This window comes from Gracilinanus agilis, chromosome 3 (assembly GCF_016433145.1).
Source record: "Gracilinanus agilis isolate LMUSP501 chromosome 3, AgileGrace, whole genome shotgun sequence".
NCBI lineage: Eukaryota > Metazoa > Chordata > Mammalia > Didelphimorphia > Didelphidae > Gracilinanus > Gracilinanus agilis.
Window position 1 is genome coordinate 66,246,877 of NC_058132.1, and position 12,636 is coordinate 66,259,512.

The 12,636-nt window shown below is 38.3% G+C and overlaps 1 protein-coding gene across 1 annotated transcript in view; it reads right to left on the minus strand.

Annotated features, from left to right (window-relative positions):
- Positions 1 to 8,712: 8,712 nt before the first annotated feature.
- The window catches only part of LOC123241038 (replication protein A 32 kDa subunit-like), a 31,170-nt gene continuing 27,246 nt past the window's right edge, over positions 8,713 to 12,636 (minus strand). The window contains exon 8 of the mRNA XM_044668747.1: positions 8,713 to 9,357. Within this exon, the coding sequence (XP_044524682.1) occupies positions 8,713 to 9,357 (645 nt within the window). The remainder of the gene's footprint in view (positions 9,358 to 12,636) is intronic.

Below are 12,636 nucleotides of genomic sequence, written 5' to 3' on the forward strand. Positions count from 1 at the left end.
ATATAGTCAATTTTGATGGGTAGTTGATCCGTGGTTGCAGGCCCAGCTCTCTTGCCTTTCTGAATATCGTATTCCAAGGCTTGCGATCTTTTAGCGTGGAGGCTGCCAGATCCTGTGTGATCCTGATTGGTGCTCCTTGATGTTTGAATTGTCTCTTTCTGGCTTCTTGTAAGATTTTTTTCTTTTGCTTGGAAACTCCTGAATTTTGCAATTATATTTCTGGGTGTTTTCTTTTCTGGATCGAATGTCGCAGGTGTTCTATGAATCCTTTCAATGTCTGTATTGCCCTCTTGTTGTAGGACTTCAGGGCAATTTTGCTGGATTATTTCTGTTAGTATGGAGTCCAGGTTTCTATTAATTTCTGGTTTTTCTGGAAGACCAATTATTCTCAAATTGTCTCTTCTAGACCGGTTTTCTTGGTCTGTCACTCTCTCATTGAGATATTTCATGTTTCCTTCTATTTTTTCAGTCTTTTGACTTTGTTTTATTTGTTCTTGTTGTCTTGAGAGATCATTAGCTTACAATTGCTCAATTCTAGCCTTTAGGGATTGGTTTTCGGCTATAATCTTTTGGTTTTCGGCTATAATCTTCTGGTTTTTGGCTATAATCTTCTGGTATTCCTTTTCAATCTGGTCATTTCTGGTGTTCAATTTGCTTATCAGTTCATTTGGTTTCTGAGCCTCACTTTCCAGTTGCAAGATTCTACCTTTTAAACTGTTATTTTCTTGCCAGATCTCTTCCATTTTCCTCAAAATCTCAGTTTTGAACTCTTCCATAGCTTGTGAGAAGTTTTCCTTATTTGAGGAGGATTTGTTCTCCTCCTCTGTTTGCTCGGTTGTCTGGATTTTCTCTGTGTAAAAGTTGTCGAGTGTTAAAGACTTCTTTTTCTTGTTGTTAATCTTTCTCTTCTGAGCTTCCTGAGACTGGGTAGCCATCTTTAGCCCAGCAGCTTCTCAGGTTTATCCTTGCGCTCAGGGTCTGTCCGCGGTCTATTGGCTCCTGAGGTCTGTCTGGTTTTTTCCAAGGTCAAGCCCCCTGGTGGACCCCCTTGCTTGATCCTCTGCCAGAGGTTTCTTTACAAGTCTCAGGGCGCTGCTTCCACAGTTGTATACCCGTCTGCACTGGTTCCCCACTCAGGGTTTCAGAGCTTTGGCTCGCGGCTGTGTCTGCCTCCACCCACACCTCCACCCATGTCTGTGTTCTCAGCCCGCGCTCTGCGCCCTGCGTCTGCTCCTGGCGTCCTGCTCCCGCGCTCAAATTCCGCGTGCGCTCGCTAGTTTCCTGGGGTCCCAAATCCCGCCGCTCTCAGGAACAGGCCCCGGAGCCGCCAATGACTCAATGGGTGCCCCAAACTTGCTCCACCTCTTCCTAGCTGGCCTCGGCGCTATAGGTGTTGTGTGTGGAGGGGGTGGGGGTGGGTTGTTTGCTCAGCCCGCGATTTAGTGAGAGCTGTTTCACCCCTTTATAGCATGGAAATGCCTCGATTCCACGTACCTTCCACACTGTGCCCTGTTGTGGGGTTCCTCCATTCGTCTGGACTTGTTTTTATGTCCCCTTGAGGAGTTTTGTGTGTTTCGGTCAGGAGAGGTTAAGAGCTGCTTCTTACTCTGCCGCCATCTTAACCCGGAACTCAATGCCATTTTGTTTTTGGAGATTTCAACTTGTAAATTTCCAGCTGATCTTGTCTGTGGATGATCTCTACTCTATACTAATCTTAACTATGTGTTCCTATCCCATTAACTATCTCTTCCCAAAAAATAATAAATCTTACCTTATCTAATGCCTTAACTAACTAACTAGCCTAAAGCTAATGACAAGGGTTTAGGATAGATTTCTCTGTGGGAAAATGTGGGATTTGAATACAACATTCCATGAACACATCAGTTGAACATAATCATAACATTTAAGAACAATTATCTATGTTGTTTCCTACTCTAAGATAAAGAAATTTGCAACAACTCTGTCTATATTTCTAATACTAACTTCAAACAATATTCCTAACTCACATTAAACTCTCACATTTCTATTCCCTAATCTATGGTTAGAAACATTAGTATGTCAGTAAATCTTATACTATAGTTAATGTGTTAGTCCATTAGTTTTCATTTCTAACTAACCTACTCTTCACAATGCTACCTAACATTCTTTCAAACAATTCTATTTGAACATTTATAACTATTTTACACTGACCCTATACTAATTAAAATTTGAACACCCCTACATCTACTCTTTCCCTACAGGTTAGTAGACTTATGCAATACATGTTAGTAACAATATTACATATGTACAAGGTTTTTGTGTGATGTTCTCATGAAATGACTACTTCAGATCTTGCAGGGAACTCTCTTGCTCATTTGGGTCATTGTAGTTTCTTCTTCAACTATATACATTTATTTACAATATGTACATGTGATGTGACTTTATTGTGACTATGTGTTGGACTCATGACCTAACATTTACTGTTTAGATTTATACTCACCTTCTTCTTCAGAATTCCTCTGTCAATCAGCTTATGTTCTGTTGCATGCATTCTATATGTGCATTTCCCATGTGATTAGTGTCTGAATGTGAAAACCTTGCACTTATTAAAACCTAATCTTCATCCGCTGATCTTCTCTCCTTGTGAGTCTTCTGGTGATGATGTCCAAGTCACAGTTGTTGTCACAGTTCAGGTCCTTGTCAGACTGTCAGTGCAATGTCTCCTCTTGTCCTTGTGCTGGTCCTGATGTCCTGATGTCTCTGGAATTCTGGAACTCTTCAGGATTTCATCACTCTTCTCCTTTGCTGGAAACCCATCTTGTCTGTCATGAACTTGATTGAAGAATCCCTGGATGAAGAACCAATGCATGACTGTGTGATGTTATGTCAAAATTTTGTGTTGCTACAAAATTCCTTTATGAGACTGTATATTTGCACTTGTCTATGATGTAAATATATAAATAATGCTTAAACTAATATTCTGTTTCTTCTTCTTCACTGCTGAATTCTGATAGACTTAACTGTTGATCTTCATGCATGAATGAAGTATTTGTGTGATCTAAATCAATTATCTGAGTATCATGTTCTTGATATTGATCTGTTTCTTGGTGTTTTCTTATTTGAGACTTTACTTTTAAGTATGATCTTTTACTTTGAGGTTCTATTTCTATGTCAGATTCTGTGTCTTGTGATTGAGACTGCATGTTTAGAAGAGACTCTGTTTCTTGCATTTTAGACTGATTTCTTGATGAGGACTTTGCTTTCCTGAGATCTTTCTTTAGGTGGGTGTAATGATACCAGGCATCTTTTCCCTTAACCTTTACGGAAGATGGTGTTACCCGGATTATTTCATGAGGACCAATCCATTTTGGTTGTAATACTGATTTTCTTGTGAAGTTTCTGATATATACTTTATCTCCAGGTTGATAATCATGAAGACTAAAGTCAAGAGGAACTCTTTGTTGTATTAAAGATAACTTCTGTAGTTCATCCAATCTCTCTTTCGATAATGTGACATACTCATAGATTTTGCACTCAATCCCTAAATGTGATAGGTAATTAGTGTCTCGTGGAGCTTTTCCTATCCATGGCTGCTGACCATGTAATAGTTCAAACGGTGACAAATGGGTTTGACTATTTGATTGACTTCTCAAATAGAAAAGTGCCATAGGCAAAACATCTGGCCATTTAAGATGACTCTCTGTACACAGTTTTCCAATCATAGATTTTAGAGATTGGTTAGTCCGTTCCACAGCTCCAGATGATTGACGTCGATAGATAGAACACAAGTGTCTCTTGATCCCTAACACCTGGTAGATTTGCTTTAAAATAGAATTTGCAAAATGACTACCAGAGTCAGACGAAATTACTGATGGTATAGAGAACCTTGGAATTATCTCCCTCAATAGCATCTTTGCTACAAAAGCTGCATCATTTTTCTTAGCTGGGAATGCTTCTGGCCATTTCCTCAGCTTGTCCACTATCACGAGTATGTACCTATACAGTTGACATCTAGGCATCGTGACATAGTCTATCTGTAGACACTCAAATGGTGTGAAAGCTATTGGTTTTCCTCCAAAGGCTCTGGTCTTAATTACAGCCTTGTTGTATTGTTGACATATGATACAACCATCACACACTTGTTTGGCTTCTGTTGTCACGCCTACTGCTATCCAGCTTTTGCGAATTGTGTCTACCTCTCCTAAAACTCCATAGTGGTCTTTCCTATGCACTGCTGCACTTGCAGTATGGTGCAGTAATTTCAGCAAAAACGGTTTACCAGAGATTGACATCTACACTCCATTCACCAGAGTGGCTCCCAGATTTTTCTGCCAATATTCCACTTCCTCTTGTGAATAAGCTTGTAGTAGTTCATCTCTATCCACTAAGGCTAAGTGAAATACAGCTTTTTGTCCACACCTGGCTGCAAATTTCGCTGAAATGTCTGCTCTGTGATTGCCTATCGATACTGGTCCCACTAGCTTTTGATGTGCTCTGTAGTGAATGACAGATAACTTTGATGGTAATTGTATGGCCTCTAACAATTCACTAATCAGTTTCCTATATGCTATTGCTTTCCCATTAGATGTTATGAATCCTCTTTTCTTCCAAATTTCTCCCGAAGAATGCATGATCAAAAATCCATACTTCGAGTCTGTAAAAACATTAAGAGCTTTGTTTTTACCAATTCTAAGTGCCTGAGACAATGAACGATTTCTGCTCCTTGAGCCGAGATGTCTGGCCCAAGCTCTGCAAACCATAGGGTTTCATTCTGGGTAGTTACAGCTGCCTCAGTTACTCTTTCTCCATCATGATGATAACTCGAGCCATCACAAAAAAGTGTAAGGTCAGCATCTTCCATAGGAACATCAGAAAGATCTTCTCTAGCCTTTTGTACTAGCTCTAATGTATCCTTACAAATATGAAGACTGTCCCCTTCTAATGGAAGTTCTGGAATAAGAGTCGCTGGATTGATGGATTTACACTAATGGAAAGTCAAGTTCTCATTTGTTAACAAGATAGCTTGGTACTGAGAGATTCGCTGAGAAGTGAAAGCCTGTAGATTTGCATTCCTCAGTGTTGTTTCAATTTGGTGCTGGGAATACAATCTGAGTTCCCCTCCCAGAACCAGCTTAGAACTCTTCCTAACCATCAAAGCTGCAACAGCAATAATCTTCAAACAGGAAACCATTCCCTGAATAACAGGATCTAGTGTAGAACTATAATATGCCACGGGTCTTAAATTGCTTCCTAAATATTGTATGAGCACTGCACAAGCTATTCCCTTATCCTCATGGATCAATAGATGAAAAACTTTATTATGATCTGGAATACCTAGTGCAGGAGAAGAAAGAATTGCTGACTTTAACTTCTCAATGGCTTGTATGTGTTCTTTTGTTAGCTTCAGTGGCTCTTTGCTATCCTTCCTGGTTAACTCTGTTAAAGGCTTAGAAATTAGAGAAAACCCAGGTGTCCACTGTCTACAGAAACTAGTCATGCCAATTATTGCTCTTAGCTGTTTCTTGGTCTTAGATAAGCTGAGTTTCTGTATATCCTCAATTCTCTTCTTTGATATACTTCTAGTTCCACCCTGTAGTGAGAATCCCCAAAACTCAATTCTTTCTTTGACCCATTGAACTTTGTTTCTGGATATTCTATGTCCTCTCTTATACAGTTCTTCTACTAGATGAATGCTATCTCTGTGACAGATCTCTCTGGTTGGTGACATTAGCAGGATGTCATCTACATAATGCACCAATTTGCTTGCAGTGAAAGATATGGATTCTAGATCTTTTTGCAGTATTTGACAGAAGATTGAAGCCGAATTTTTGAATCCCTGGGGAAGACGACTCCAGAATATTGTCTTGTTCTCCCAGGTGAATGCAAACAATCTTTGACTGTCTTTGTGGATTGGAATCCTGAAATATGCATTGGATAGATCAATCACGGTGTACCATCTTGAATCCAGAGTAATCCCTGCAATTATCTGTGATGGTCTTGGAATAACTGCATGGATCTCTTCCACATATACATTTATTGCTCTAAGATCTTGTACCATTCTCCACTGAATGTTACCACTAGCATCTAACTTTGCCTTCTTGATTGGTAAAATAGGAGTATTAAATTCAGAAAAACCATGCACCAGAATGCCTTGATCTAACAAGCCTTGGATTATAGGTTTTATTCCAGCTACAGCCTCTTTGCTCAGTTTAAATTGAGGAATTCTAGGTGGTTGCATTCCTTCTTTCACTTTTATTTTTACTGGCTTAGCAGATAGGATTCTACCCACGTCTAATGAACTACCAGCCCAGACTCCTATGGGTAGGATATCTGGAATCTTGTATAAACTGTCTTGATCCAGAACTAAAACTGTATGATCTTCTGCTGTCCTATCTAAGCACAAGTCAGGGTGATGTTTCAATGACCTTTTAGGCAGGTGCAAATACAGCTCTCCACTTGGCTCACAATAAATTGTAGCTGCAAGTTTGCACAGGATATCTCTACCTATGAGATTGTTTTGGCACGATGGTAACAAAAAGAATTGATGGCCAAATTCTATTGGTCCCAATTTCACCATTTTTGGTTGAAACTTCAGTGCAGTCTGTGGAACGCCAGATGCTCCTTTCACAATGACTGAACCAAGCATTTTACAATCATTAGGGAGATTCCTCAAACAACTGATATCTGCCCCCGTGTCTATGATACCACTGATGTATTCCCCATTAATCTGAATAGTAATTAAAGGATCTTTCTGGTCATTGTTGTTATGCAAAGGTAACAGCTGTGTGTCTTCCTTCAGTGGCTGGATGGTGCTGGCTTTAGAATTCAATGCCTCTCTATTAGAAGGTCCATGGTAATCACAACAAGAATTCACTTCCTGGGAAATGTCTTCTCCCATTAGCACATCCTCTGTATTGTAAGAGACTAAGTCTGCCCCTCCCCCTTGCTGCTTGTCTACAGAACAAAATGGCTTCTCTTGAATCAGAATTTGAAATGTGACAGTTTCTTCCACCATTCCAGGGCATTGTAAGTCTCTAGTCATGGCTTTAGGGACAGGATTAGGTGTAATATCCTCCCCCCTCACCAAGACTTGAGGTTTCAGTCCTGTTTGTGTGTTAATTTCTGTGATATAAATATCCTCGGGTGGCCCTGTCTGTACAAGCCTCGGTTTAAACCCACTGGTGTTTTTTTCTCTGCTAGTTGGCAGCTGCTCTGAAAACTCATTGGCTACATTGTATTTAGGCTCAAAACTCTCAGCCTTGGGGTTTAGACAGAAAAGTAACTCTCCCTGCTGTTATAGTGCTCTCTGAGCTTGAGAACTGAATCTGCAACTTTGTTACTCTCTCGTCCTCCATTTTGTTTCCAGGAGTTGCACTAAGTGATACAGTTTTCTCTTTGGCTAAGCACAGGTCTAGGGATTTGGAAATTTTTCCAAATTGATTCCCTTGGCTACTTTCATTGCTTGACATAACTATTGATTGGTTATTCGCCACAATGTATTTTTTACTTCCTAGCTCAAATTTTAACCCATTTGACCGTAGGTTTCTGTCAAAATCCTTCAGTCCTTCTACTGAAGTCTGTGAAATTGTGCTTTCCACAAGAGAATTTTCCCTTCCATAAATTTCTTTATGCAATTTCTCTATATCATTTTGCAAATGTAAATCAGCCATTGACTTCCTCCTATGTTCAAATATGGTATAATGATTTCCCTCAACACTTTCCATCAATAATACATTAGCCTCATTCATGTCTTTGAGCTTTTTGCTCTCTATATCTGCCTTTTCTCTTTGATGATGTGTCTTATAAATTAAACTTCATTGCAATACATTTCTTGGCCTGGCTCCAAGCTTCAAAAATTTCTCCATTTCCTCTAAAGATGGTTTGTCTGATTTCTTGCAATCATGTTGGCAACAAGCCTGTGATTTTTGTGCTTTGCTTGCCCAACTATTATTTGCATAGGATTTCTTGTGTGTATCAGATTTATCTTTACTGAAATCAATTTGTTTCTTGAATCTACAGTCCCTTAAAAAATGGCCTGGTCTGTGGCAAAGATAACACCTAGGAATTGACTTATTTGATTTCTTTTGACTATAGTAGGTGGTTTGGGGTTTAGAGTCTCTATCTTTAGCAATTTGCAAGGCAAAATTGCGAAATTCTTTTCAGTCTTCTCGTATTTCCTTGAGCTGACTCTTTAATTCCTGTATTGTCCTGTCTTTCTCAGAGTCTAGCTCATGTTTGATTTGATTTTCTTTCTGCCTAGACTCATGAATATAAGTGGCATGTTTCCTGATCTCTTCCAAGGACAATTCTTCCCATTGTGGACAGCTCTACCTAAAGTAAACCTGTATGGGTACACTTGCTGCCTTTATAAATTGCCTCTTGATGTGAGGTAAAGCCTCATCAGCCTGATCCCTATTAAAACTCAATAGATTTTCTGAATATTCCATCAGACTGTCCAAAAACAAACTCAGATGTTCTTCCTCAGACTGCCTCATCTTTTCAAATCTACTCCAGCCATTAGGTCGCTTAGCATGTATTTTAACTGCCTCTAAAAGATCAGATCTGCATTTTATCTGGTTTCTCATGTTTTCAGGAGAACTCAAATCAATAGTTGAATGGTCCCTAGGCCAGTCCATCAAAGTGGCATTCGATCTTGTTTCTTCAATGAACCTAGCCTTTTCACTAGGTGTGAAAAATTCCTCAAGGACAAATTCATCGTCCTGATACGATGGATTAAAAAGGCTGAATGTCCTTTTCAATTCCTTGGCTGCCTTGTAAGGTGAAAGGAAGAATTTGGGGGAACCTCCTCCTCAGCACCTCCAAATCCTGGGCTGTGAATGCCTTATAGGTCTTCATATTCACTGCCTCACCATCAGCCCTAAACTGAGTCTGATCTATAATGGGTAACAAAGTCACAGTAGCCGATGCCATTGCCCCCTCCTCAGTTTGAGTAGCAACCCCAGTCTCTTTGTCATCTGCCATCTCAGTCTGTGTACCAATAGTAATCATCACTTTCTTGGGAGTCATTTTATCTTTAGGGAAGTACATGCCTTCAATGAGTTCCAGTTGCAGAATGGTATGCTTGTCCAATTCCTGTCCTAGTCTAATTTTGTTGTTGGTCTCTATCATCATCTTTAATTGATCTTTCATAAGGGATATAACATCATCTTTGTCTGATCTTCCTTTACCAAAAACAAAAGAGTAAACCTTTCTCATAGCCATAATTGCCTGTATTAGAGTCACCAAAGCCACAACCACCGCTGGCAGGTAGGACAGAAACTCTGCCAGGGATATAGTTAAGTATTTGTACATGTCATAGATCTGAACCAGCTTCATTAGATAATCTGGTATAATACAAAACCAAAGCCTTATCACTCCCTGAGTGAAGGAATACAGGAACATGGCCAATGTGCTTAAAATAAAAACAGCTCTCACAAACCCCATTATCTTTTTGCTGTTTCAACAGGTCCAAAGCCTGGCTACGCCAAAAACTGTGAGCCCCCATCAATAGGATTCTGTGCCTATGTTGATTGGCCTTTGTTGTAGAACATCCCAGCCCACTTCCTCATAATAACCTGTCTTCATGGCTGTAGAGAACCATAAAAAAGCAATTTGATCTGTAATTCTTATCAGATCCAACTATAACTGATGATTATAATCAATTTTAACTTCTTTCATTATTCAAAGTTTTCCTGTCTAAAAAATCATGTTATTTTGAAGAGAAGGGGGATATGTCGGGAGCTATTAAGAGAAATTAGAACCTCAAGTAGATATTTTTATCTGGACCCCCTAAAAAGATCAATACAGACCAGCAGAGCCGTGTATTATCTTTCCTCCCTATCTAAATATGGGATGAGACAGGTGTGGGATATCTAAGATAAAAATCTGAGATTCCTCTTTTGATTCCTTTCATAATTCTCACCTTCCTTCAAAATACATTATAGTCTTATTGAAAAAGCTTTGGGCTCTCAGCACTCCAGCAGGAGGGGGGCTAACTCTATTCCCCTTTGCCCAAGAACACAGATGGCTGGTACGGCCAAGGCCAAACCCTTGGCAAGGCATTTTGCCCAGAATTAAAGTAAAATAATGAGGCTCAAAAAATTGTTTAATACCATCAAGGCTGAGAAACTGATGGGGCTTTCCGACCTAACGGAGATGTCCCAGGCTCCACTTAAAGATAACACATGTAGTTGATAGTTTAGCATAGGTTTTTGTCTACACCTTGGAGGCTTCTAAGGCTTTTGTTTTGACTATAGTAAAAATCTTGCTCTCTGTAACTGTGGGAAACTTTCTTGGCTTTTGGGGGAAGGAGATCTTTAATTTCCTTTATAATAAAGTGGCTACTTCAGTATTTCTTGAAGTACAATGAGCTAACAAGCCGTGCTTCCAATCTGTTTCATTCTTTGCGTCCAATGACCACCCAGGCCACTCAGATTAGTCTCTGGTTTTAGAGTATCGGTCTCTATACATGGCAACCCACCTCAGTGAGAGCAAGAGACACTTGAATCTCACTCCCATCTGAATTGCAAAGGAAGAATATATGCACACACAGTTGAGCACAGAAATACATTTTTTTTAAAAAGATGAGGCTACATCCATTGAGGAATGGCTGAACACATTGTGGTATATGTTGGAATACTATTGTGCTATAAGAAATGATGAACAGGACGGTTAAAAAACCAAACCAAACCAAACCAAACCAAACTAAACCAAACCTGGGAAGGCTTAATGAACTGATGCAAAGTGAAGTGAGCAGAACCAGGAAAACACTGTACACAGTAACAGCATACACTGTGGCGATGGGTTAGCTACTCTGATTCAAGATAATTCCAAAGGACCAATGATTAAAAATGATATCCAACTCTAGAGAGAAAACTGATGATCTCTGAGTGCAAAATGAAGCATTTTTAAAGTTTATTTTAAATATATTTTTAATATATTTTAAAGTTTATATTTAATATATTAATATATTTAATATGTAATATATTAATATATTTTAATAAGGTTTTGCATGACCTCATAAGTATGATAAAAATCAAATTGCTTGTCTTCTCAAGGAATAATTGGCATTGTTCTCAAGGAGGGGGAAGAGGTGGGAGGGAAGGAAAGAAGTGGGAATTCAAAATCTTAGAAAATTATTGTTAAAAATGTTTTATATGTATTGGGAAATATTTAATGAAATAATTTAAATGATTAAAAATAAAAAGATTAGGCAAAGGGGAAAATGAAAAGGAGGATATGTTTAAAGAGGAATGTGTTTAAAAATCTATATATGTAATTGGCCATATTAATAACAAAAACTTGATTGTATCAAGAGATACAGAAAAAGCTTCCCATAAGATCCAACATCCATTATCATTAAAAATACTAGAAAGTATATAAATAAATGGATACTTCCTTAATATGATAGGTTGCATCTATCTAAACCCAAGAGCTATCATTATCTGTAAAGGGGTAAACTAGGCTTTTCCAACGACAGGGATAAAGCAAAGATATCTATCTTTAACATTACTATCCAATATAGTGCTAGAAATGCTAGCCATAAGAATGAGACAAGAAAAAGGAATGGAGGAAATTAGGCAAAAAAGAAAAAAATTGACACTTTTTGCAAATGATATGGTTTACATATAAAACCCTGAAGAGACAAATAAGTAGTAACTTAAGGGAAGAAAGAACAAGGGACAGAATAAGCATTTATAAAGCACCTCCTATGTGCCAGGCACTGAGCTAACTACTTTATAAATATTATTTCATTTGATCCTCACCACAACTCTGAGAGATAGGGACTATTATTAACCCTATTTTACAGATGAGGAAATTAAAGCAGTTTAATGACTTGCCAAGGTTACACAAGCAGTAAGGATGTAAAGCTAGATTTGAACTTTGCCTTCCACGCTTCAGATGTAGCATTTTATCCACTGTGCCACCTAGCTAACTTTAATGAAAACAGTGAACAAACTTTAACAAAGTTGCAGGATATAAAATAAATCTACATAAATCAGTATATCTGTCTACTAGCAACAAACTAAGCAGGAAAAGATAAGAGAAATTCTATTTTAAAAACCATATTGGCTGTAAAATACTTGGGAGTCTATATACCAAGACACACACAGGAACCATTTCAACATAGCTACAAAGCATTCTTTACCTAAATAAAGACATCTAAATAATTAGAGAAATATTAGTTGCTCATGGTTAGGCCAATCCAATATAATAACATTGTTGATATAACCTAATTTCCATAGTTAGTGCCACACCAATCAAACTACCAAAGCATTACTTTATAGAACTAAAGAAAATAATAACAAAATTCATCTGAAGGAACAAAAAGTAGAGAATATTAAGGGAAATAATGAAAAAAGTAGGAGTGAAAGGAGCCTAGCAATACCAGATTTCAAATTAGATGACAAAGCAGTAATCATTTGGTATTGGTTAAGAAATGAAGAGGTTGGTTAGTGGAACGGATTAGATACATAATAAACAAAAACAAATTAGTACAGTAGCCTAGTGTTTGACAAACCTCAAAATCCTAGTTATTAGGTTAAGAACTCACTATCTGACAAAAACTGTTAGGAAAATTGGAAAGCATTCTGGCAAAAACTAGGTATAGACCAACATCTCACAATGTATACACCAAGGTAAGCTCCCAATGGGTAT